The sequence below is a fragment of the Manihot esculenta genome, chromosome 18, assembly GCF_001659605.2.
Source record: "Manihot esculenta cultivar AM560-2 chromosome 18, M.esculenta_v8, whole genome shotgun sequence".
Classification (NCBI taxonomy): domain Eukaryota; kingdom Viridiplantae; phylum Streptophyta; class Magnoliopsida; order Malpighiales; family Euphorbiaceae; genus Manihot; species Manihot esculenta.
The window spans coordinates 2,588,373-2,615,640 of NC_035178.2; the positions used below are offsets into that span (position 1 = coordinate 2,588,373).

General features: G+C 33.8%; 3 protein-coding genes and 1 long non-coding RNA gene across 9 annotated transcripts; 3 read left to right on the forward strand and 1 right to left on the reverse strand.

Moving 5' to 3' along the window:
• Positions 1–82: 82 nt before the first annotated feature.
• LOC110607102 (protein DA1) lies at positions 83–7,120 on the reverse strand. 3 transcript variants are annotated; one of them, XM_043953403.1, is made up of 12 exons: positions 6,573–7,120; positions 5,857–5,988; positions 5,428–5,542; positions 4,030–4,252; positions 3,220–3,340; positions 3,012–3,095; positions 2,593–2,712; positions 2,271–2,483; positions 1,535–1,597; positions 1,306–1,424; positions 809–867; positions 83–607 (listed from the first exon to the last, which is right to left on the reverse strand). In XM_043953403.1, exons 2-12 carry the CDS (start codon positions 5,968–5,970, stop codon positions 300–302), a joined length of 1,539 nt encoding a protein of 512 aa, XP_043809338.1. In that variant the 5' UTR covers positions 5,971–5,988; positions 6,573–7,120; the 3' UTR covers positions 83–299. The 3 variants fall into 3 exon arrangements, with proteins under 3 accessions (XP_043809338.1, XP_021601852.1, XP_043809339.1); XM_021746160.2 differs by having other exon boundaries at positions 4,024–4,252; positions 6,573–7,119; XM_043953404.1 differs by lacking the exons at positions 3,012–3,095; positions 3,220–3,340 and having other exon boundaries at positions 2,593–2,677; positions 4,024–4,252.
• A 3,936-nt stretch (positions 7,121–11,056) lies between these two features.
• Positions 11,057–13,704, forward strand: LOC110606671 (protein DETOXIFICATION 33). Its single transcript, XM_021745591.2, has 9 exons — positions 11,057–11,477; positions 11,549–11,744; positions 11,902–12,247; positions 12,342–12,428; positions 12,518–12,574; positions 12,708–12,946; positions 13,062–13,180; positions 13,290–13,376; positions 13,488–13,704. The coding sequence occupies exons 1-9, from the start codon at positions 11,217–11,219 to the stop codon at positions 13,542–13,544; spliced, it is 1,449 nt and encodes a 482-aa protein (XP_021601283.1). The 5' UTR covers positions 11,057–11,216; the 3' UTR covers positions 13,545–13,704.
• Positions 13,705–14,441: 737 nt separating this feature from the next.
• LOC110606670 (probable E3 ubiquitin-protein ligase ARI2) lies at positions 14,442–18,821 on the forward strand. Of its 4 annotated transcripts, XM_021745589.2 has the most exons (8): positions 14,802–14,943; positions 15,043–15,087; positions 15,170–15,238; positions 15,345–15,377; positions 15,479–15,758; positions 16,318–16,798; positions 17,577–18,125; positions 18,391–18,821. In XM_021745589.2, exons 5-8 carry the CDS (start codon positions 15,500–15,502, stop codon positions 18,485–18,487), a joined length of 1,386 nt encoding a protein of 461 aa, XP_021601281.2. In that variant the 5' UTR covers positions 14,802–14,943; positions 15,043–15,087; positions 15,170–15,238; positions 15,345–15,377; positions 15,479–15,499; the 3' UTR covers positions 18,488–18,821. The 4 variants fall into 4 exon arrangements, with proteins under 4 accessions (XP_021601280.2, XP_021601281.2, XP_021601282.2 ...); XM_021745588.2 differs by lacking the exons at positions 15,043–15,087; positions 15,170–15,238 and adding an exon at positions 14,442–14,648 and having other exon boundaries at positions 14,785–14,943; XM_021745590.2 differs by lacking the exon at positions 15,043–15,087 and having other exon boundaries at positions 14,804–14,943.
• A 1,062-nt stretch (positions 18,822–19,883) lies between these two features.
• On the forward strand, positions 19,884–26,258 carry LOC110607119. Its single transcript, XR_006349466.1, has 2 exons — positions 19,884–22,721; positions 22,843–26,258. It is a non-coding gene; the product is annotated as an uncharacterized LOC110607119 (long non-coding RNA).
• The last annotated feature ends 1,010 nt before the right edge of the window (positions 26,259–27,268 follow it).

The following is a 27,268-nucleotide window of genomic DNA, read 5'->3' on the forward strand; positions in this document are numbered from 1 at the left end:
AATGATCCCAGACACTGGCATCTAGACTCAGATGTTCAAGAAGTGAGCGTCTTGTACCAGAATAGAAATGGAAACAAGAGCCTGAAATCAAAGAATGAAAATTTTCTCATTAAATAATAAATTCACCAAAAGCAGATATTCAATGGCGCCATAGCCCTGAGACCGAAAACAAAATCACAGAACTCCTGAAATCTACCACAGAAAATAATTCCTATTTGCAGTGTGCTTTGGCCTTGGGGTAATATGGAAAAAGACCAAAGCTTTTTAACTCTGTCAAAAAAAAGGGGAGGCTTAGGACTTCAATACGGAAATCTCCCTGTTATTCGAATATGGTCAAGTGTCTGTGGAAGGCCATATTTTTGCACTGCTTGGTGGCCTATTCTGAATCCATCTCCATAAACTGGAGAAGTGTCTGATTCAATCTGATGCTTAAAAAAATCTCCAAGCTTCTTCTCAAACGTAGATCTTGTAACCCAGTTTGGAGCTTGAGAAGCAGAGGATGAAGCAACATTGCTGCCTGAACCAGACTGAAGCTGTGACTCTAACCACATATGTGCAAGTACCTGACAAATGCCCTCTTCAACATCTTGACTGAGATGTTGGAAACCTTGTAGAAATTAAGAATATCTCAGCATCTCTAGAGAAACAGACCACAAAATGAAATCCATTGCAATAAAAATTACTGGGCTTTCTGTTGATTAACATATGTATAAATTGCTATGTATCGACTTGAAAAAATTTTTTTATGTGAATTTTGAGAAAGATATAAACTGATTTATTGATGCTAAAAGTCAAAAAGAAATTGCACCCTTAAGCCGCATCCATGCATGCATCATCTCATGAGCCAGGATTGACCCAGTAAGCAACCTGCATGAAAGGAGATTTTCCAGCCACACATCAAACGTCTAGCTAATAATTACATATCCAATATTATATGGTAAACATGCATATCTGCACCAAATATGCAACATCTTAGAGAAGTCCTATGGTACATAGAGTTTATGAAAGACATATGACTCTGTCTCAAACTCTCCACCACACCGGTGCAAAAGAAATTTTAAGTTCAGCATATTGAAAGTGTGCAATTTCTCTAAGGATCTATCTGAGAGAAATTTGGAATTTTACATAATTTAATTCCAAAATAAGAAATCTTCTAACTTAATTGACTGTTAGTATCTAATATGCACATAAGAAGAGGTTAAAAAGACAATTAAATATCTGTTTTTATTCAATTATCTACTTGTTCTTGATTACATCCTCTTAGGGAAGTATAACAGCATAGAGATCTAAAGGTATACGGCATACCTTGGGAGGCCAAACAATATGAGAATTGCGGTCACCTCACAACGACGTGTCAATTTGAAGGGCTCTGTTACCATGCCCATGGCTCGGTTTCCTGCCCCAAACTTTGGCCGCCTTAATACCTGGTCATTGATGGCCATTACAATATAAATTTCCAGCCAATACACAAATATTAGAACAAGATTTAACTAATGCACCACAAAATGCAAAAAATGATGTCAGAATCTCTTACTCTGCTGACTGTTTGTTCCTCAGACAGGCAAAGCCCTCTGGTTTCTGGCATATGATAATGGCCCTGTGCAAGAAAGAAGTTTCAAAACCCAATTATGAGAAGTCCACAGAGGAAAACAAGAGCTATTGCTAGATTTTATTTGAAACATATGGACTTTATGTTTACCATCTTTTTCCATGCATTCAATAAAGTTGGACATGGTAACTCTCTTAGTCTAGATATGAAGCATATTTGTGAGTTCACCATTATTTAAAATAATAATAATAATAATAATAATATGCTTTTTCAAGGCTTCAAGCCACAGACAACCCTGTAGTGCAATGGGTATCTAACAATCTTATTGAATTTTTTGAAATAAAATAATGTACTGTTTTCAAGGCATCAAGACATAGATATTTCTTCAGCGCAATAATTGTCTAACAATCTTATAGCAGAACAAATGTTTTTATGAATTTAGGTAAAAGAACTAATACATTGTTTGGCTTTGTATAATATATGTTGAAGATACATAACTAAAGAATATTACTTTGAAAATCTTCAATTTAGTTTTTGTTATTTAAAAAAGTTCATAATTCATTTAAACTTTTCACTTTTCCAAAGAAAATTAAAGGTGGTGTATTTTTTAAGCGTATTTGGTGAAAATGACCACAGGCTTTAGGTGATTAAGCCAATTTTGGAAAAGGAAAATTGTTTTATTGTAAGCAATACAAGTTTTCTTTTACAAATTTACACTTACGTTCTTTTCCCCCTCCCGGGCTTCATTTAGAGCTTGCCTCTCAACCAAGAGCAGTGGGACTTGCTGCTCCACTCTCATATTCAGACTTTCATAGAATTCTTGTATATCAAGGTAAAGAGGCTGGCATTGATTGGTGTCCATGACTGCAGATTCCAGGCACTCTAGGCAGAGTTTACGACCATCATTAAGTGCAATATATCCTGTGTCTCGTGGCTGTATAAGTTGGGAAGATGTATCACAACATTTTTTAGAAAACCAGATCACGGAGAATTTCCCTGGAAAGCTTCAAGAAACTGTTTATGTCTTAATTCATTCAACTAACCTCCATTCGCTCACAGCTGCAGCACCGAGGAGTACCATCATGTTCATGAGATGGGCAGTATTTCTGGATCCAAAAAGGATGTGCCCTATATTCAATAAGACCAGCAGGGTTTGTTGGAATCTGTCAAAAGTTATATAATCAAAAGAAAAGCCAACAATGACTGAAAATGAGTAAAATACTTGAGAAGAACAAACTCATGCTTCAGATCTATCATATAAGCAAGGCAGTTGTTATTTACAAGCCAAATACTAACAAATCTTTTTGGACCCCAATTTTACTGAAATTTTAGTATTTCCATAAATTATGGCATATGGTTATAGAAATCTTCTCTTTTTGATCCTTGGTCAGACACAAACAGCTCGTACAAGGTCGAAATCATAATCAATAAAGGATTTGCTGGTTACAGAAGAGTTGCTTACAAAGCACTTGCAAACATCACATTTTGGATGGAACCGCTCCTTGTAGCAAGATTTATGATAACGATAATTCCCAGACATAGAGAACTGTAGGAGAAGAATATATTTAAAGTTAACCACTTCATGCCGCTGAAACAAAATTCTAGTAAAACAATTGGAATTCGCCATAACCTAATTAACATTGGCAGCTAATCAGGAGTTTAGTTTGCACCTCATAATCAGAAATTGGTAGGTTGCAGGCATGGCACCGGAAACATTCTGGATGCCAAAACGCATTAAGGCAATTTAGAAATCTTCCATGACCAATTTCCATATTGCAACCAGCACAAATCCTAGCCAAAATAAAGACATTCTTGGGTCATCTCTCGAAGATTCTAACACAGTAACAGATGAGGTTGTGTAACTTGGAAAGAAAGTGATATACACCAAAACCAGAAGATAGTGTTGAATTATCAATACTAATAAACATATTCACATTTAATTTATTTTTAATAGATAAGTCCATGCTGTGAAAGCCTTGAATACTAGAAGTTCCCTTTACACAAAATCAGTAAATAAATCAAGCTTTTTTCTTAAAAATAAAAATTAGCTTCTTTGTGGAGGCTCCACAAAGCTAATGCACTTGATGCATCACATGAAAACTATCCAATCAATGATTTAATTTTCAGAATTCCTTAAGAATTAAAATATCAAACTAGTCATTTAGAAGAAACAACATTTTTATTCAAACAATATAAAGATCTATTGTAAAAATTAAGGGCCTCAAAATAGATCAAAGCAGACTGTTTGAAATAAAATATAAAAACACCGGTGCAGACATTTTTTGTCTCATTTTCCAAAAGCTAGGAGGTGGGGAGAACTATGGTGAACTGCATATATACACATGATAGTTTCAAAAGAGTGTGTTACATATATGCATCTATAAATAACTGAAGAAGAAATTAAAACCACTATGGTTAATGAATTGACAACAAACTAAAAAAAAAAAACGTAATGAGCAAAACGGCTGAGATACCTATACCCCATTGGAAACTGAACTGGGATGGGTTGATATACATTTCCTTGGTATGCATTACCATTTCCTTGGTATGCATTGCCATTTCCTTGGTAGCCATGGCCATTTCCTTGGTAGCCATGGCTATTTCCAATTTCATATCCATACTGAGGAGGAGGAGATTCAACATTCAAGCTCTCTTGTATAGCCCTAGCAAGTTGTTCATCTTCTTCCAGCTGAGTCTCATTATCTGTCCAGTAATAGTTCAATCATAGCACGTTAGATGATGAGATAATTATTAAACAATTTCATAGAAAAGAAGCTGAAAAGGCTCAATCATTTTACTAGAAATAATTGGTTCTCAATGATACAGATAGTCAGATACTAATAGATCAATTGTTTGACATATAAAAGAACTAGTTATAACTTATTGCAGAAACAGAAGATTGGATATGAATGCCAAACAAAATGCATTCATGATAAAAACGAGTATCAATTATTTGTTTCTCTTATTCCAACATTTGATTGTAGGAAAAGTTTGCTTTCACATTACATTTCATTAATGAACACAAGCTGCAGAATGAAGCACATAACAATCACCTATATAGTTAAAGAAAAACAATTAGCGCAATATACTCATTTAGCTCACTTTGATTAGTATAGACTGGCATCAAAAATTGAATTGAAGCTCCCGTATTTTCATAACAAACCCCACAAAATTAGAGATACAGCATGAACACTAAACAAGAATAATAAGACCTCTTGAGAGAACCAATACAAGGTAGCATTTTGATGTGAAATTCCACAGTTTTATCATGTATGGCAAGTACAAGCAAGGCCTTAAATTGGAAACAGTGCTAATACTGAAGTACATTGTCCTAATATGGAGCATTGAAGCCAAATTTAGATATTGTGTAAAAGCCAGATTCGTATTACATTATTTACCTTCCCATGAAGAATTTCCCCCAATTATAGCAGTCTCAATCTTGAAAACATATCATAATAAATCAACATAGTACCAATAAAATCAAAGCATTAGTGTCATCACTTAGCATTAATGGATCACACACTATTTCTTTGAGATTGACAAGAAATCTCAAAACATCATGTGAGGATTTTGTGGCAAGAACACAATTGCAAACAAGAAAATACAATGGATTAAGCAAAATGCCAATCAGCAATAGAAAATACCAAGAACATCGATGACAGCATCCCTAGCCATGTTAGCCACCAAATCAGATATTTTCCATCATTGATCACATTCTATTTTTCTGAGATTAACAAGAAAGCTACAATTCCAAGTAAAAAACTTTGGAGAACAGGTGTGCACTAAATGATGCAATGATTTATCAAGATGCAATTATTCAAAGTGCGAATATATCTAGACTGCACACAAGAGAATCATATACCATCAACATTACTTACCAATAACAATTTTTCCATAATGATTTTCCTCTAAAAGGGAGAGTGCAATAGCACGATTAATGTCTTCATTCTCCTTCTCTGACAATCCTTCATTCTCCTGCTCTGACCACACAACCTACAGTCAATATTCAGCATTAAAACAAATGTCAAAGGAAGAAGAGTAAATTAGGAATCAGATTTAACTTTGAAATTTTCAACCAAGGTTATTCAGAGACTCTTGTTAGTAACAAAAGTCAAAGTTACAATCTCCATATAAGGGATATATGCATTCCCTAAGCTCTATCAGCTGTCTTCTGAAAAATGTGCATGATTTAACCAAAAACATAAGAGACATGATCTAATGCATGTTACAATGATACAATCTAACCCAACTTCACAGAAAAGGAAACATAAATGATTTTATGGCAAAGAAGTGGCCTTGGTAAGTACCTCAGAAGTAGACGGAGCATAATAATTAGGATCCTCTCCATAATTTCCGTGATAATGGTCATCTGAAATATTATGACTGGAGCCTTTAAAAATTTTGCTAAGCCATCTATTCATGGTCGATGAAGTCCTTAACTGAAAGATAAACCATTCATAAAATGATGCTAGCCAAAGTGACAATGCTTCATATTTCCTTTTACTATATTATTTGCAAACGTCAAGCATTTCCCAACTCAAAATGCAAGTTTGAAAGACAATTTCGTTAACCAAAAAGAAAAAAGAAAAAAAAGTCTAAGTCAACCAAAAACAGAAAACTGAAATCAGTTGAAAAAGAAAAAAATCCACAACTAAACAACAGTAATGCAATAGCCTAAGCATCCAAGAGTCCCGACAATCCAAATACTGGGCGTTTCATATGTACATGCAAATATTAATTCCAGTTCTATAATAACTAACTCTGTAACTCTACTGCATTTCTCTATAGCAATCACTGGAAACCACAGACACTGTAGGAAACAGCAGGTACACTATAGCAAGCAAAATCTTTAACCAGGAATTTTTAAGCTACCAGAACTTGTCATCAGCTCAATTAATCTAACTGAAAGAGAGAGAAGTTGTTCCAGCTCGACATGCCAACCAAATTCACAACACATAACATTTAGATTGCGGATTCTGGATAGAAAGAAAAAGGTAAATAACCAAGTAATGGGGTGACTCACCTATAAGAAATCAATAAGAACCCGCAATGAATGGCGGAAGAGAAGAAACCCAGATCAAATTAGATCCAATCAACTCGAAAAGCCACAAAATTTAGAGTCAGACAGATAAAAGGGGGAAAAAAAAAGATCTTTTGGTAACAGGCATCAAGCTTTTCTTCTGTATGGAAGAAGAATCTAATGCAGGGACAAGGAATCAGAAAAATGGTTATGTTCAAAAAAGAATGAAGCTTAGAGAATAGACGCGTAGTGGGAAAGATAACAACAAACGGACGGAAAGAGTGTAGGTAGCGAAGAAGTGCTTGAATTGTACGCAATTTCAAAGGCAATTTTGGAAAAAAATAAACGTAAAAAGGTTTAAGATTAACAAATTTATATCATAAATCAAAAAGGGTTTGACGAAGGATCATCAAAACCCAATTTGGTGGAGAGGCAGGCGGGGTCCCCCTGCAGTTCTTTTGCGAGGAGAACCCAGAGAAGGTTTTCTCTTCTTTAGCAGAAGCTTATAGCAATGAATGTGAATTTTCTGGTAGCTGCCATTTTTCTTTTATTGGTAGTTTAAAAAAGGGCTTTTCGATAGTTGTTTTTAAGAGCAATGATTATGGAGCCGTTATTACAATTTTATATTTATTCTCATAACAACTCTCACATGATTTTATACATATATACAAAATTTATAAAAATTAAATTAAAAAAATAAAATGCTAAATAATTTTTATTTTTTAAAGTGAAAAGGAAAAATAAAGAATACATATTTGAAAAGTGCATTTTCAATTTGAATATCCATGCAATAAAAGCAACCAAAATTAAATAGTAGAATGGTAAATTTATAAAAATGTGATTTTTTTAAGGGAGATTTACGATTTAGTTTATGGATATTATCATTATTAATAGATCAATTTTTATATTTTCAGAAATCTATTAAAACGTTCTTATCTTTTCTTTTCATTAATAAAATAGTCATTTAGTTTATTTCTGCCGTTAAAAATATAGCAAAATATCAAATTACTCATCTTTCTCCTTTTTTTTTCTTTTATTATTTTTTAATTTTTCTTTTTATTCTTATTTTTTAAGGAGGAAAAGGAAGAGGATAATGGATTATTACGATAAGAATATTTTAATAGATATAAAAAAAGATAATAACATTTTAATATATATGAGAAAATATAACAACGTTTTAATATATTTTTAAAAATGTAGAAATTAACTTGTTAATAATAATAATATCCAATTATTAAATAAAAAATTTTATTTGAGGGTGAAATTGAATTTTAAAAATTTTTTCTCTCATCATTTATTTATTTTTAACAGAAAAGAGGACGGAAAGATTATTTTATTGATAAAAAAAATAAAAATGTTTTAATAGATTTCTAAAAATAAAGGAATTAACTTGTTAATAATGGCAATATTCAAATACTAAATTATAAATTTTTCTTTTGTTTTAATAAAATAAAGGAATATAATAAATAATAGTACTTTTTTTAACCCTCAATTTTTTTCTTTAAAAAAAAAAAAATCCTCAATTGTGAGTCTAAATAAAAGATAACAATACCCATGTATTGTCACGATAATAATGATTTCTTAGAGCTTAAACTATCTCAATGCCTTATTTATTGTGTTAATTATTTTTAATTAAATCTGAAAAAATAATAGTAAATGTCAGCAATCATAAAGCATCTATATATATATATATATATATATTAAGTATATAAGGGATACATAGAAAATGTTCCTTTATTACCTAGGAGAGAGATGAAGAGTCAAATTTCTTAAAACTTAATTGAAATGAATTAATAATTTTTTGAAAAAAAATAGATCAATAACATCTATATCATAATATATTCATAGCAAAGTTAAGAAATGATGATACGTGATTAAAGGGTTTGGTGTACAAAAAAGTTAATGAATATTATTAAGTAGTTGAGAATTGATCGTGAATCAGGCTGATTTTTTTAATTTTTAAAAGGTTGAGAGTTTTTGGAGTTTTGAATTTATTTTTTATTTCTCTCCATATGTTTGGTTCAGTGGTATTACAAATACCTTTATTATTTTGAGGCATTTCGACAAATTGTTCTAATAAATGTGACAATGAAATATTATAGCAGAAATTTTAGGTGGCTTATTTATGGCAGACAGTAAACTAATAAATGTTGAGCCGCTTCGTCCATATTTAATTTATTACTCATATTTTGCTTATCAGTCTGTTATGTGTGCAATTATGATTATAGTGGGAAATCTGCGTGCCTTAAAGTGATCGGTCTGCTTATTCTGAATATAGATGAGATCGAAGATGTAGAAGGTCTATATTTTATGACGGACGATTCTTCTGCAAGGTGGTCGAACCGGATGCACTGGTATAGACTATTTCTCTTTCTTATACACGCGTTATAATCTCGAAGGGTCCACCGTTATTATGTTATCAAATTGATTGTTGATAGTATATAAAATATAAATTCTTCTGAGATTAGAACACGTGTGTATTCAAACTAACCCATTAATTATAGTTAAGATAACTCATTGGCTCGACTGTGTTTAGAAAGTGCATGAGTTGTGAAGGCCTAAGACACTTTTGCCTATTAAACTATCAAGCTCTCTTACTCTCAACCTCCAAATATCATATCTTCGACTTTTATATTTATACATGAAAATCAAATGCATGTATGATGATAACTCTAATGATAAAGTGTATGTTAAGGATAGAATAAAATGTCTCTAATTGATTCCATATTAAATGAATTAATATTATCTACTATTTATATTATCGAAATTTTTTTTTTTAAAATTTTGTAATTCTGTAATTTCATCAACAATTCTAATATTAATCCATCCGAAAATATATGTCCATCTCTATTAATATCCTCATTTATTAAACTAAGTGTCTAGACTACTACTATAGACTACTACAATAAATCCTTTGGCCATTCCACTTGTTGCCATTTTATAAATTTCTGAATCTCAAAATTATTAGTAAATTATTTAATCTTAAAAATATATTAAAATATTTTGAAAATATATTAATTAACACTTAAATCGATAAAAAAAAAATCCTGCCATGAAAAAAATTTACGACAGCATCATTAATCATTTGGTGATAACAATAGAGTAGAGTAAGAAAAAGAAAGCAATTATTGCTTAATGTTTTCTAAATTGTTCTAATTAAGAAAATGATTTTCTTGACTTTTAGACTAAACCAGAGAATTTAGTTAAAAGATTATAAAATTCAGCTTCTAGTTCTTCTTTAATCTAATTCAACATATTAGAAATTTTAAATAATAAATATTAATTTCAAATTAAATTATATAGAAATATAAACATCTAAATAAATTTAGATAAAAGGTTAAAAATGGAAAAAATTAAACTTTATTGATAACGAAATGCGGTGAAGTTGAGGATTGAAGAGTCTATTTGGTCAAATAAGACTAGTTGGTATACCTAAGTGTGCAGCTCTCCCTCCGTTCTGATATTTTTCCTTTTTCCCCTCAAATGGCAGCTTTGATTGATCAATGATCAAATACAGTGTGTATTAGGAAAAAGAAAAAGAAACATTTAGATTCTGTTTTTTTTTAAAGAAAAATATTATTTTAAAAAGTTTTATTTTTTATTTTAGAAAAATTTATAATTTATTCTCTATATATTACCATTATTAATAAGTTAATTTTTATATTTTTAAAAATTTATTAAAACGATCATTTTTTTTTTCATCGATAAAATAGTTATTTTATCTATTTTTATTATTAAAAATATATCAAAAAACTTAATTATTTAATTCCTCCTCTTACTTCTCTTCTTTTTCTTTAATTTTTCTTCTTATTCTTTATTTTTCAAATTCCTCCTCTTACTCCTCTTCTTTTTCTTTAATTTTTCTTCTTATTCTTTTTTTTTTAAGATAAAGGAGAAGGAGATTTTTCTTCTTCGTTTTTCATCATTATTTTCTTCTCTTTTTTATTTTTTCTTTTTCTCTTTCATCATCATCATCTTTTTATTTTTTAAAGAGTTCATTTTTTAAAGAGGAGAAAGACTATTTCATTAAAAACAAAGAAAATGACAAGTACATTTTAATAAATATAAAAAAAGATAATAATGTTTTAATAAATTTTTAAAAATATAGGATTGACTTGTTATTAATAATAATATTCAATAACTGAGTTTTATTTGAAGACAAAATTAAATTTTAAAATTTTTCTCTATTATTTTTTATTTATTTTTAACGAAAAAAATAACTGAAAAATTATTTTATTGACAAAAAAAAATTAATAATATTTTAATAAATTTTTAAAAATATAAAAAATGACTTATTAACCACAATAATATCCAAAAATTAAATCCTAAATCACCCTTTAGTTTTTAACATTTTTTTTTTCAATGTTGACTCACTTCTTACCAACCAACTACACATCTACTTGATCAGACAAAAACATAGTATGTGAAGCTGATGCTGGTATAACCACCTTTCATATTTGGGGAACTGATGCTGGTTTAAAGTTAGTTCATAACTACCCGTAGCTGCAGCCGCAGGTTATTCAAGAACTACAGATCCTAAATCTGTAATAAAACCCTTTTCTTTACGTCTTAAATTCTACTAGATTGAGACCAAATCTTTCTATTAGAGCAGACGAAGAGAGAGCTATACCAAGCAGAGTAGCAGTGATGGGCATAGATGCTCCTCTTCTCGACAACCATCCCAATGGCAGCGATCAAGAGCAGAAGTTCTCTATTAGCGTTGTTAGAGAATTTTGGGAAGAGTCAAAGAGGCTATGGAAGCTAGCAGGACCAGCAATCTTCACTGCCCTATGCCAGTACTCGCTGGGTGCACTCACTCAGACCTTTGCTGGTCTTGTGGGTGAAATTGAGCTTGCTGCTGTTTCCGTTGAGAACTCTGTTATTGCTGGTCTTGCTTTCGGGGTCATGGTCAGTTCTTTTTCGCCTTGCAGTTTTATTTATTTATTTGTGGTTCACTAATATTATGGGTTGGATTGCAGTTGGGAATGGGCAGTGCATTGGAGACGCTCTGTGGGCAAGCCTTCGGTGCAGGACAGCTGAGAATGTTGGGTATATATATGCAGAGATCATGGGTCATTTTGTTGACCACTGCCTGCCTATTGGTTCCAATTTATGTTTGGTCTCCGCCAATCCTGGAACTCATTGGAGAGACTACCGAGATATCTACGGCTGCAGGTTTCGCTATTACCTTTTCTCTTATTCATCACTACTATTATTTTAGAAGAAAAGCAACAGAGTGAAGTTTAAAAATAGTCCAGGAATTGATTTTAGCGCCACAAATTTAATGGGTTTTTATGATTTTGTGGTATATATAATGGAAAATTTGTTGCAGGGAAATTCGCTCTGTGGATGCTTCCGCAATTGTTCGCATATGCGCTGAATTTTCCAATACAAAAGTTTTTGCAATCACAGAGCAAAGTGTTTGTGATGGCCTGGGTATCCGCTGTGGTACTGGTGTTGCATGCAATTTTCAGTTGGTTATTAATACTGAAGCTTGGATGGGGCTTAACTGGAGCAGCAATCACCCTCAACACTTCATGGTGGCTCATAGTTATTGGACAATTGTTATACATATTCATTACCAAATCGGATGGGGCTTGGAGTGGATTCTCATGGCTTGCATTTGCAGACTTGTGGGGTTTTGTCAAGCTTTCTTTAGCATCTGCTGTTATGTTATGGTAAACTTTTCCTCTTTAATTCACCGCTCTTAGACTTGTATCATATAAGGTTCAAGGCATAACGCTGATGCTACTGAGCAAAATTGACTTGCAGTTTGGAGTTTTGGTACTTGATGATACTGGTGGTGGTAACCGGTCGGTTGCCGAACCCCCTGATACCAGTTGATGCTATTTCTATATGGTAAAGTTTCTGTGTCCATTCTAAATGTATTCACATGCTTAATGGGTTGTGGCTCAGAGTTTCTACTATTCATTTCTGCTTATTTGCAGCATGAACATACAAGGATGGGATGCAATGATTGCTATCGGATTCAATGCTGCCATAAGGTGATTGCCTTTGTGTTTCTCAGTTCCTTTATTTGCTAATATAGTTCAAAAAGCATCATTGTTCTCATGTGCACTCAATCATCAGCAAGAAAAATGGAGAGATGCCATGAATAACACACTTGCTTGTTTACAGTGTGAGAGTGTCAAATGAACTTGGGGCTGGTAATGCTCGGCTGGCGAAATTCTCAGTGAAAGTGGTCTCAGTGACATCAATCTCAATAGGGGTTATTTGCATGGCTGTGGTATTTGCAACAAGAGACTATTTCCCCTACCTCTTCACTACCAGTGAGGCTGTTGCTAATGAAACTACCAGACTTGCTATCTTGTTGGGAATCACTGTGCTTCTAAACAGCCTTCAGCCTGTCTTATCTGGTAAACCCATAAGAATCTTGAATATTTTGACAAGATGACATTTTTTTTTTCACCATAAAACAAAATTTAAGGTTTCTCATATTTGTTAAATTTCCTCTGCTGCTTTTATTCAAAGGCGTTGCTGTTGGAGCTGGGTGGCAATCTCTTGTTGCATACATAAACATTGCTTGTTACTATATTGTTGGATTCCCCGCTGGAATAGTCTTGGGATTCACATTCAAATTTGGCGCTGTGGTAAGCTAGCAGAATCTACAGTCTTTCCACTTCTTGATATACTCTGCAAAATCCGAACGCAAGTTTTTAATTTTGTCCTAATGCTTATGTTTTTACTTTTGTGATGCAGGGAATTTGGTCAGGGATGATTGGAGGAATTTGTCTGCAGACCATAATATTGATTATAGTCACTTCAGTCACTAACTGGAAAAGAGAAGTCAGTACATCTGCTGTGTCTACATTTCTCAATAGCTAAATGAAATTGCCTAGAATTTTTAGCAGTTTAATTTATTAGCAAATGTTGATTGTCTAATTATTGGATTTGCAGGCAGAAGAAGCTGAAAGCCGTGTTAGGAAATGGGGAGGATCAATTGCAGAGGATTGATCTGATTAGAATTGCTAATTAAGTTTAGAAGCAATTGTTGCTTTTGCAGAGACAATGGCAGCGAGACCCATAATCTGCTGAGACATTTAAGTCTGATAATTTTGTAATTGTTTATTGGATAAGAAATCTTAAATTTTTCTTCGATGATAATATGGTAAAATGGGTTAACTTGTGGCACAATCAATATGTAATTTGGGGAAATAAGTTTATAATAAAATCGGATCATAAATTACAATTTGCTTCTCCAATTAGATTGGAGCATGACCAATGACAAAGTAATCCTGTATTTTTATTAGAGAGAATCTTAAAGTAATCAAATATTTGGAAAATAATAAATAGAATCATGAAACCTACACGCAATAGGACAAATGCGAACATTACACTTCTATGTAACCAATGCTTTAACGCCACGTACTTTGTTCGAAACGCTATCCCACAGCTGATACAAGTAATCCTCGGTTGTAGTTTAGGAAGTTTAATCAATTTATAAAAGTTTAAATTAATAATTATATTAGAATAAGTTTTTTGAAATCCTGCGTATCTTTGCTACAGGATCTTTTTTGGTAATTTATCATTCTCACGTATTGGATTCATATCTGACAGATTTATTAAAAAGTATTATATTTTAAAATTTAATAAAAAAATTATAATTAAAAGAAAAGACTAACATTAAATATAAAATATTATTATTTAAATTAAATTTATGTAAATATATAAAATAAAAATAAAAATAAAATCCACATAAAATCTATAAATTTAAATTAACATCCATTTATATCCGATCTAAATGATTCATTCGCTGGAGATTTTAATAGCCACCAAGCTATAGCTTTATAATTTTCCCAAATCAACACGTCAATTGTGGACTAAAAGGCACTAAACGGAGGTTACGTGTCAAAGACCATTAAATTCGCCGTGGAAAAGCAAACAGCGTTAGATATCATATAACGGCACCATTCCACAAATCAACCTTCAAACTCTAAGCTCACTTTGCGTTAAGGACAGTTGTTCAATTCAGAAGCAGCAGAAGCCAAATCAAACTCCAACCAACATTGACATGATCATCACCAAACACAACCCAACCATGTAGAAAATCCCAAGCATGTAGACCCACATAACTATGACCCTCTTTTTCAAGCAGGGTGTTTTTTTGGTTTTTTCTTTTCTTTTCTTTTCCGGGAAATTTGATCTCTGTTTCATCTGCTACTGAGTCCATAGCTTTCGTACAATTTGTACTCAGATTCAAATATACGTGCTAAGGGGAATGGGGGATTATTTGACTAGTGATGATGATTATTATCAAGGTTATGAGGATTACGATGATGACGATGAAGATTCTGTAAATGGGTTTGTTGACACTGAGATACTGGCAGCCAAAGATAGTCGTCCGCCTACGATGGTAAGGATTGGTTTCCTCTTTTTTGGTCTTGGAATTTTGAGTGGCTAACTATTATTACGTCTTTCTATTTTTCTTTTGGTGTCTAATGCGTTTTCTCAGCAATCAAACACCGCCATTAGAATTGCTACTGTATATGGTTAACTGGTAGGCTGATTTTTTATTATTGATTGCTGTGAACTATTAAATTTCCAAATTTTTGCAATGTGATATATTTTTACTTTCGCAGTGCGTGTATTTAGCTGGAAACTTGGAATTGCATATTTGCTAATCGTTTTCGTTCCTGCGATTTACTTAGGTGGAGATCTTATGCTTTTGAGGGAGAGTATTGAATTTTGCATAGAATAAGAAAAAGAAAAACTTCAATTTGTTTCTTAGTTTGATCTGTAATCCTTTTTCTGCAGGTGATCTCTAAAGATTCTCTATTGGCTGCACAGGTAAAATTTTCTACTATTAGTAGAGGTTGCGTTACCTAGTTCTATATGTGTTTTTATTGCTTTTATTAACAGAAGGATACTGTGGGCGTTAAATTTTGTAGAGGGAGGACATTTATAGACTAATGGACTTGCTATCATTGGAGGAGCACCAGGCACGGTGCTTACTCATTCATCATCGCTGGGATGTTGATAAGGTGCTTCAGTTACTCATAGAAGATGGGAAAGATAAACTGTATGCTGAAGCTGGCGTGACAATCGTAGATCATTATGGCATTATCTTCCCCCAGTTATCATCTGTGGTGGAGTGCAATGTTTGCTTTGATAATATTTCTCCCAGTGAGGTCACTACCATGGACTGTGGTCACTTGTTTTGCAACAGCTGTAAGTGCACTGCTAGATTTTATCGGTTTCTCCATTTCAGTACATAAAGCCCTATACACTGAGGCTTTCTTAACCTGAATTTCATCAATTTGAAGAACCTTCGAGAACAAATGAACCATAATTTTTTTATTTCATAGTTCAGCAGCCACTATTTTTTTGCTAGATGTTACTGTTGATGGTTACAAAGGTGTCAGCATGATCATGATGCCCAAAATGATGAAGATGCAACTAGCAAAAAGCATTTTAAATTATCATTTCCATGGTTGTTGTTTTTGGTATTCTCGTGAATATTGAATCATTTATCCTTAATAGCAAATGTTGGCAAAATTTGTTATTTTTGATATTGCTTCAGTACACAATTTAGAGTTCTCCAGGTCCTAGATCCTTTCATACGCTTTGTCCTCAAGCAGGAGGCTACATTCTCTTATATTCTGTAGTCTGCAAATGTATGTTATTTAGTTTTCTGGTGATTGGAAAAAACTATGGGAATATCCTGCTTAGTATGCTACCTGTATATAGGTATGTGGGAAGGTAATTGAATATTTATCTTTTTGTTTAGGTTGGACTCATCATTTTATTGTGAAGATAAATGAGGGCCAGAGTAGACGCATTAGGTGCATGGCACCCAAGTGCAACACTGTCTGTAATGATGTGAAAATCAGACATTTAGTTAGCATGCACAATTCAAATCTTGTAGAGAAATTTGATCGCTTTCTTTTTGAGTCATATGTTGAGGACAACAGAAGAGTTAAATGGTGCCCTAGTGTTCCCCATTGCGGAAATGCAATACGAGTTCAGGATGATGAACCTTGTGAGGTTGAATGTGCATGTGGTGAACACTTTTGTTTTAGTTGCTTGTCTGAAGCACACTCGCCTTGTTCATGCAAAATGTGGGAGCTCTGGTCCAAGAAATGCCAGGATGAATCAGAGACTGTTAATTGGATTGCAGTCCATACAAAGCCTTGCCCAAAATGTCACAAGCCAGTTGAAAAGAATGGAGGATGCAACCTAGTCTGCTGTGTCTGTGGACAAGCATTTTGGTAAGAATTATTTTTTGTGCCACCTGCCTCCTTGTTATTTAACTTTTTCACTCCGACCTATTGGGATTCAATCCCCAGAGGCTAAAATATAAAAATTGCTTTTCTTTTAGCATGTCACAGACCTACAGATGTAGTCCAGCTACTTTCTTTGATATTGATGACAAAATATTTAAATTTTACCATTGGCCTTTTTTCTTTTCTTTTTTTCTAAACTTTGTGCTTTATGTTCGTCGCTGTTCTGATTTATTTTGGGGTGGATTCCAGACTTTGATTTACACACTAATGCTGTATGCACTAGTTTCATGTTAGTGGGATTAACCCTGCTTATTTTGATGATGACTCTGGAAACTTGATTTGGTCTTGTTCCTACCTCGTTGCTTTGTTCAACCATTTAGAACAATTATCTTGTAGACTACATTCTAAGCATCTTGTCTTGTGCAGGCAATATGTAGATATTTGGAAACACTTTGCGATGCCCAGGCCCAGCATATTATACCAAACCAATTAATGATTGGCATATACCCTGAATTTTTTGCACATGGCCAATTAAAAACTGTCATGGGATCAGTGTGGTTTACACTCATTTACTCGTGGCAATTTTTAATTTGTTTGGTATAATACACTGGCAGGAGCAAAGAATTTTCCATGATAAAATCACAGTAGGGCGTGGTTTTTAGGAAATTTTCAGTTAGTAATCTGATAATGCCCTTTGAGCTACATGTTTGCCTGCTAGTTCACTTAAATGTCATATTCTCCATCTCTTGTGCTGTTTGTGCAGTTGGCTCTGTGGTGTTGCTACTGGTAGAGAGCATACCTGGACAACAATAGCTTACCACAGTTGTGGGCGATACAAAGAAGACTATTTGAAGAAAACTGGGCGTGCAAAAAAGAATCTGGCGCGCTATGTTCACTACCATAACAGATACAAGGCACATTTAGATTCTCTTAAGCTCGAATCTGACCTTAGGGAATTCATGAAGGAAAAAATTTTAATACTGGAAGAGAGGCAATCAAAATATAAAGATTTCACATGGATAATGAATGGAGTAGACATACTCTTCAGATCAAGGCGGATTCTTTCAGCTACTTATCCATTTGCATATTACATGTTTGGTGATGAGTTACTCAAAGATGAAATGCTGGATGAGGAAAAGGAAATTGCAAAGAATTTGTTTGAGAACCAGCAGCAGCAGTTTGAGGGGAATGTTGAGAAGCTCTCCTTGTTTCTTGGAGAAGAATTTGATTTGTATGATGATAATAAAATTTTGGATTTGAGAATGAGGATAATTGCTGTTTCAGTGTCTACCGACAATCTCTGCCGAAATTTGTAAGTTTTAACTTTGAGCATTCCAAAATCCAGAATCACTTATAGCTTGTTGAGTTTTCCAATTTGTTGCCTTTGAAGTCCATAATATGTGTAAATGATTGGTTGGCGTGTAGTTGAAGCCTAGAATCTAAACTGGACGTGAGAAAATTCCAAAACAAATTGCATTGGTTCTATGGAGACAAGAATTCAAGTAATTCTTATTTTATGCATGTCTAGAAACCCACAACTTTGACAAAATTCTTGTGTGTTTATTGAATGAATGCAGGTACGATCATATTGAGAATGACTTATTGGGCTCTCTAGGGTGGTCGGATCATAGGATAGCTCCTTACAAGTCGAGAGGTGTGCTTAGAAGTTCCTGACTTTCAGAGCACTGAAGAACATTAGCTGCAACGCTACGGCGTCAAAAGTTTTGTCAGGATTTTGTTGATGCTGATATTGGAGATTTCATGACCTACTTATCATTTACATCTTCATAGAGTGATCAACACCCAGCTTCTAGGTGTTCAGTGGATTAGGCTACTCATCATTAGCTTAATTGTGGCTTTCTGTCTGGCCGCATCCTATTTCTGTAGGAATGTCTTCCTTCTCTGTCATCAACTCTCTTTTAGCAAATATTGTTGAAATATTTAACAGTGTATATATATATATATATACACACACACACATATCAAGGAATAAACTTTATTTTCTTAATTCTGCTGTTTTCTTTTTGTCAAATGACTGTGCTGTTGTTTAATTGGAGTATGATGCCAAGACATTATTAGCATATGAAAGGTAGTTATGGCTGTGGATGAAATGCATAAACTTGTTTAAATTAAGGCTTGGAAAATATTTTTCAAAAAAATAATTTACATTTTTTTTATTATCCTAAATTTTAATTATATATGAGAGATAACTTTGAAGTATTATTTTATGATTTTGTATTTTGAAACATATAAATGATTTTTTATACAAGTTATTTATGTTTTAACTCCTAAAATCGAGAGTTTCAAATTTTATTTTTACCCATTTTTTGAGATCATCACATCACCAACTAGAAATACAGATTCACAAAATCTGTATTTTTTAACTTTCTTAATGAAATTAGACATGGCTGGAATTTGTTTCGGACTCTTTGCCCGTAGATCAAAATGAATATTGAGATTGAAAAAAATAAATAAAAAAAAAGGTATCCAAAATAGGACACATAACATTGATATCATTTTTCGCCTGGCATTAGGCAGTTGGTTGAGACATTTTCGCCGGAAGGCCACACATCCAAAATTGACCTGCTTCACAATTTCTTTTAGCAGGACGTTATTGACTAAAAAGGCTATTTTTATATTTAATAAACTGGAAGTGTAAAAATATAAATTATTCAATGTATTAATTCTTTTTTGGTAAACATAAAATGTATTAATCAGAAAAAAAATAAAAATTATTTTAACATTAAATGTAATGTTTTTTAATTATGAAAATTTAGAATAAAATTATATTTGATAAATGTATATATTTAAAGATATTAAAAAATAATTTTAAAAATGAATTACGTTTTAATTATAAAATAAATGAAATTAATAAAAAAATACTTCTAAAAACATGTGAATCCCTATCCACAAACTAATTATTATTATTATTTTTCTCGCTAACCGACTATGCGATAAACATGTAGCCCACGAAAAGCCAGCCTCGCATTTGATCGTTTTTAGCCTTCATAATAATAATAAAAGAAAAATCGTGGCTTACAGTTCAAGCTAAGATAAGACCGCGTCACCGACTTTCCTTTTACAAATAAATCTCAGCCGTGAACGTACGCAATAACAATTTAATCTCAGCCTTTCATCTCATCCTTCTCATCTATAAATACCACCGCACCGCTTCCTAGCATAATCGTCCCTGGGTCTTGTGTGTTTGTGGTTCCGTGGGGCGGTGGACGGTGTAGTCGGTAACGTTGTTTTTCTAATTACTTCTGCGATTTCTTTAGTTGTTAAGATAAGATCTGCTATTTGTAGGTTATCATATGGGCTCGTTTCATAGTTGTTGAATCGATGTGCGAGATTTATGTTTGTGATTTGGTAGATCGGGGAAGAGCACAGAAGAGAACTTATGGTTCGATCGGTGTCTCTGGCTTTGGATTACGGGCTTGAAGACCAAGGTCTATCAATAGTTATTTTTGCTGATTAGTTTTGATTGAGGGAGTTGGTGTTTTGTCATTGAATTTTTAGTCTCCATGTCTGTCGCACGAAGCTTGATGAGTTTTTCATGGATTTCAGCTCTCGAAAAAAGAAAATGATAATTTTTTTTTACGGTGCAAATACGGTAGAGGCGGTGATTGATATTTTATTTTTTGGATTATTTGAAGTTTTTTTTTTCGACCTGTGGTGTTCTTTCAAGTTTCCTTCTGTTTATGTTTCACTTCCAGAAGCTCCTTTCCATCAACATGCGCCTTGCATATTGCTGGTCAGTATGATAGCTGTGATCTTTACGAACTGAACTAAAACGGCAGATTTGGATGTTCCCAGGTGTTTCCTTCTGTTGAGGCGTGAACTGAGATTGAGAAAAGGATTTATCTTAGATCTTCTCATTTATACTTCTATTTGAATTTGCTAATAGCGGTCATCAATTATTCTTAGTATTGTATTGGTGGTGTGGTTTTCCAGATCAAGGAACGATCTTGTGATTGAAATGCCATATGCATCGAGAAACCCGTTGGCAAACAGTCAGGGAGCTTTCTTTAACCCCCTCTTCAGTTTTTGTTTGTCTTGATACTATTTAATATATCACTAGTTATTAGGCACAGAATTTGTTTCTGAGTTTGTCCTTTTCCCTGTGTTCCAGCTTTGTATTCGGGGAATACGTTGACTAGGAATGTGCAGGGAAGTTAATTTTACCCGTTTGGATATCATTGGCTCCCCCATTATATGAGTAACGTCTACCACTAAGTCGATTTATGTTCTGAGAATTGGTGCTTTGTGTTTCAGGGTGCCTTTTCCAGTGTTTTGAAAAATCAAACCTAAGATTGGTTGCAACTTGCAAGAATGATTATGATCGGGAAGTTCATTTTTCAGGATTTTTTTTTCAATGTTCGAGGGAACCCCCTAACCCCCTTCTTATTTCTTAGAGGATGGTCATTATTTTTCTTTTCCTTTGATTACTTTTTCTGTTCATTCTCATATTTGGCCTTTTGCTTGTCAGGTTGGAATGCATTGCACATTCCCAATGCTGCAATTTCTTAGAGGGTGGACTGGGTTGATTAGGTTATTCTTTGTTTTCTAAAACTTTGTATCCACTAATTTTTGTTTTTCCCCTCTTCTTTTTCCTGCCTTTTTACTTTTTAGCTATTGAGATTGATCACTGGTTTTCTTATGTCCTTATGACTTTATTGTATTGAGAATTTCCTAAAATTTGCTATCCTATTGACAACGTTATATGTTTGTTCCTTTAATCTTACGGTTTTTCCAGGCAGCCAAAAAATGTTTTTCCTTGAAAGCAAGAACTTCCAATTTTACCGGGCAGCCAAATGCATTGGGAAATTCAGGGATTTTCACGGGCGCCACTGCTTGATGTAGGAAGTTCTTGGATAGAATAGTATGTTTGCTGTTATTTCCTATTATGCCTTTAGTTATCCATTTTTAGGTGATCAAGTGAGAACTTGCCTTCTGTCTATGTAGCCAGGATCTTTGCTCAATTTAGAATAGCTATGACCCACAGTTTCATGATTCATCATCTAATTGATTTGCTCTTCTAGATAGCTTTAATTGGTTTAAATTTCAAATGCCCAAGTTAATCAAGTTTCCGTGCACCAAAATACGAATATAAGTTTTTGATGGTTGCTTTTGCAGGATTTGTTTTTGCTCATTATCAAATTGATGACCTGATGTGTTGGTTGTTGGCTGCCATAGTATTCTTCTCATAATACCATTATTTGTATTTATGTCCATTGCTATTTACATGGCAAGTTTGGATGCATAGAGAGGTCATTTCCTTTTCGGGATTCTTTTGTATTTTGGAAGACTATGATGGAAATGTTGGCCCCCTCTCTTTTGCCTCGTTTGTTAATATGGAACCCTTGTGCCCTTTGCTCCTTTTCTCTTTCTGGAAGTAGTGGGTGAAGATTGGTATTTCTTAATATTATATTGAACATTATTTTGTTTTTGGCGCTCAATTGTGGTTTGGATACTAGGGCTTGTTCTTGCTGCCACATTGTTCTCGGGTACTTGTACAGGTTTGATTTCTTGGCCTTCGGGTTAAAACTTCTTGTCCAATATCAAGATTTGGGGGGGGGGTTGATAGTTCTACAAGCAATTTGGTCAATGCTGCCTATACATGGATCATTGGTTTGAGAGGTGTCTGGTCAACTATGGGTTCAGAATTCTTTACTCCAAATAATTAAAGGGGGTTGAAATTTTGACTTTTATCTTTTCAGGATCTGCACTACGGCATGGTGAAATTCATAGGCTTAGTATGGTCAAAGATTGATCTAGGGACTATTTCACTAAGTAATATATGTTGTCCGTTCGATCTTGTTGGTTATGTTATTGTTGACCAAAGCTTCGTTTTTGTATTTGCCCAGGTTCCCTCCAGTATTACAGGGGATGTCACTTGTGATCTAGAGTACATAATATCCTTTAGTCTTATTTTTTTAGTTTGATAAGTCTGTCTTTAGTTATGGGTTAAGTATTCTTTACTTCAAAATGATTAAAGAAGGTTGAGATTTTGATTCTTATATTTTCAGGATCTGCTCTTCTGCATGGAGAAAATCAAAGACATAGTGAGGGCAAAGATTTATCTAGGGATTGTTCCACTACATAATTAATAATATTTTGTCCTTTAGTGCTTTTGTTAGTTCATGTTATACCCCTCAAGTTTTAAGGTGTTGATCAAAGCTTCGTTTGTATTTACCCAGGTTGCCTTCAGTATTACGGGGAGACATCAAATCTAGGGAGTTCATTAGTGCTTTTGTTAGTTCATCTTATACACAGAAAGTTTAAGTTGTTGATCAAAGTTTGGCCTTCAGTATTATGGGGAGATATCAGATGCTAAATAATTAATATGTTGTCCATTAGTTCTTTTGAATGTTCATGACATACATAGCAAGTTTAAGGTGTTGATCAAAGTTCCATTTTTGTATTTGCCCAGGTTCCCTTCTGTGTTTCAGGGAGATACCAGTTTGTGATGGGGAGGAGTATATAATGTCCTTTAGTGTTTTATTGTATTCGGTGTTGGTCTAAGAAAGAGATTTTGATGATCCCTAAATTCTGGATCTGTTTCTGCAGTTATTATATCCAGTTGTGGTGGTGATTCTAACGGCTCCAGTTACCTTTGGTTTGTGATTCAATATTCGATTTTGCATTTTGCAAGGGTTGGTCTGAGATATATTTTGTGCCTAGCTGGTTCAATGTCGATTCTCAACAATGTTGTTCTTTGCAAGTGTTGCTGAGACCGAAGATCTGCTAATTGAAGGGTTTTCCATCTCGTATTTTAAGTATATTATTGATATTTGATCAAGGTGTTCTTGGATCTTGATTTTTAATTATGAATTCATGCATCCTTGATAGCTGTATATCCTGAGTACTGGTTACAAAATTTCAGGGATTGCATTGGGATTCTTAATCAAGGGTTTCTTGTGGAGAGACATATCAACAAAGAGTAATTTTGGAGATTTTCTTTTTCCTCATCTTTTTTGTATCTAATGATCTACTAGCAGAAAATCCCTATTGTTTAGGCTAACTGATTTTGAGCTTGAGCTGGTATGTTTTATAATGCTTATTTTTCAGGGGACTAGTGATTTGATTTGAAGTGTACGGACTAAGATTGAGTCGGGAGATGTTATGACATGGGTGCCCCTTTTCATTTTGCTTCTGTATTCTGTGAATCTAAAATTTATGATTCTCTGCTCTTTATATATATATCTTACAAGAATGAGAAACTGAATATGAACTTGATGTGTTTTCAGGTTCATGTCTTTGTTTTGATTAATCTGTGGTAAGAAGAGAAGGGAGTACTCTTATTTTTACATTATAGTTCAGATGTTCTGTTTATTTTGTTTTGGGTACTAGTTGTCCTTCCTATTGATCAAGGAAGTGATTGAACTTTTGTTCAATCTGCTTTACTATTTGATGTATAATTAGTTTTGTTGGCATAAATTGGGCATGTTGGAACCTCAAGACCTCTCTGAGTTTAGCTTTTCCTTCCATGATGCAGGATTGTTCTGGCCATCTGTCTAACGTACTTGGTTTTCCCAGGTTTCCCACCTTATGTTTGCAATTGAGTTCATATGCATTTTGTGCTCCAGCTTTCTGAGGGAATAGGGCTTAAAATCTTAATTGTTTATAGTAATTGCAGTGTGTTCCTTATAGATGATCTTGTGTTTCCACTTTCCAGTATTGAACCGGATGAATACGGTGAATATTTCTTTACTCGTGAGGATCCTGCTTTATGATGGATTGATTATAGTGTTGTTGCTTTAATCCATCCTTCCTTTGTTCTCCATAATTTTGTTAGATATGGTGAGATATGAAGTGGTTGAGATGGAGCCTGTTTGTTGGGTCCTCAAGTTTACACAATTTGCTCTTTTGCAGTTGTTGGATGGGTTGGAACAATTTGCTCTTTTGCAGTTGTTGGATGGGTTGGAAGTAGAACGGTACATCTTGTATGTTTTTTTATCATATAGTTATATTGATTTTAGTCCTGGAAAGAGAATGCGGGTTTGGATCTGTTGGCTTGTGTCATCTCCATCTCTCTCTCTGTCTTACAAGCAATGTATATCATGCCATGGCCTATTTTTCTGATGATGACAACTTTGCAATTATTTCGTTCACTGGAGGTTCTTTCATGATGTTGATAAGGGAAAAAAAGGCAGCAAGAAAATAGAAGCTGGTTGGTTTATGAGATGGTAATCTAAGCTGGTAATCTATCTGAACATTGCCGTTTCTTCTTCTCGCTCTATCTTGTCTGCATCATTCTTTAATTAGTGGTGATGATGAGACTATCTAAGCTGTTATCTTGTCTGCATCATTCTTTAATTAGTGGTGATGATGAGACAGACTAAAACTTTGTTATTATTTCAAAGTTGTGCCTGTGACCTATTCGTTAGGTTTTGCTTCTCTGATTGTACGGCTTCTCATCTCTAAGGCAGAACATTCATCCTTGTGCATCTCAAATATCTCAAGGCGACATGTTTTAGTCATTATTGGAATGATCTTTTTGGCTCTGTATACACTCTTTATGTAATGATGAGATGGATCTTTGGCTATCTGGTCTCTCAATCAGGTGCTCTTGTGAAGTTGCACATATGTTGGGAAAAATTGGATGGAAGAGGTTTATTGTTTTGGTGATGATCTAGTGCTTTGATGTTAATAACTCTGGCTGAATGATGTTGCTGATGATCTTCCACTTGCTTGCACTGTTGGTTTATTCAGACTGCATAGACTTCTTTAAGACACACTTTGATAATGGCGTACGTCATCTAATAATGCGGCCTTCTTAATCTGACATTTACATGCCTTCTCGAAGCGGGATTTATGATTAGCTTCATCGGTTTCCTGCTTTTTATAGTTGATATATATGTTGTTTGAATGTGTTTGATGTGCTTACTGAACGTCCAGCATGTCTGTCTTTTTCCTTTTTTTTTTTTTTCTTATTTTTTATCCTGAGCATTTGTGTGGTTATTTAATGCATGTAACTCCGCCTGTGTCGCAAGTACACAGCTGGTCCCAAGCCCAGATAAAAGGAGGAGGGGTTGCATATTTGCTTGTGCTTGGTTAAGTAGCAAGTAGCAGTCTGTATTCTGTCTTTTAGTGTTGGAATCGGCTTTGGGCTTGTAATTAATTTGAAGTTGATTGGTGACTCTAGAGAATTGCGCAGCGCAACATGGTGTGCAGCACCTGGTGATGTCTCCATCCACGGCTAATCTCTTCTAGCTGTAATGGCATGACATATTTGAAAGGTATTTGCCTGGTTGAAGCTTTTCATTTGGGCGTGATCCTATCCTGTCAATTGCGCTCTTGTATAATAGTTCAATTGAATCTCAATCTCCTGGCCTGGGTTATCGGTCGTTGTACAAGTTTATCGACATTGATTTTGTATTTATATGTACATCCTATTAAATAAAAACGAGATCTATACAGAAAATTGGTTGGTTTGCTTAAAGAGGATATTGTCGGATTAAATTAAACCAACTAAAAGTAAACCCATAGATATTAAACCAAAACTATTTCTTCTTAATTGGAAAGCCTAGGAAACAATCAACCTCTGCTGGTTCCTCATTTACACTTCAACCGACAACGCAATGGCTATAATAAATTATTTGACTGCCACATGGGAAATCAAGCTACTTTTACCAATGGTTGACTCGATTCAAACTCGACGAATTTAATTTATAGGCTTCACCACTGTTAACGAATCAGCTCCAGAAGGAGAACATGAGAAAATTTCACTCATGTCTAAGCTAGAAGCCATTTGATATAAGGGAAGACAATGGAAACTTAGAAGATTTCGATATCTACACAGGTTCCAACCCTCCCTTCTTTTAAGGAAAACAATTTATTTTACATATCTTCACAAAGGAAAAATGGATATATAAAAATGAGAGGAATTTCTTTCTAGAAAAGTTAAAAATGAAATCTTTAATTTCAAAACAATGTGCGAATACACTCTGCTTGCAGTTAGCTTAAAAAAATGAGAAGTGCACTTGCAAAAAATAAGTGTCGCAGGGTATGAATTAATTCTATCCGTGAGAAGTTTCCTTTCTTTTTCTAAAAATGCCTAATTGGTCTGCCTCAACAAATGTGAAAAATGGAGTTGCCCACTATTTGGCTAACTTCGTTAATGCCCTTAGCTACTACTCAACCTCACTATCTCTTGCCGACCTTTTCATATTCCAATTCCTTATTGAAATCAAGATCATATTCTGTTAGATTTAGTTCAGTTACATCAATTTCATAATTTAATTTGTTTAAATTAGATCAAATTAATAATTTTCAGTCGAGCAAAATGCAATGAATGATCATTATTTTAGAGTAAAATAATAAGAGTTAATGGTTTTGTTATCACTATTCGCTTAAAGCCGTAACTTCATTATTAAACTTTTACTATCGCGCGAGAAAATAGTAATTGAGACGTTCAATTACTTCACATCTAATGAAATTTATATTACTCGA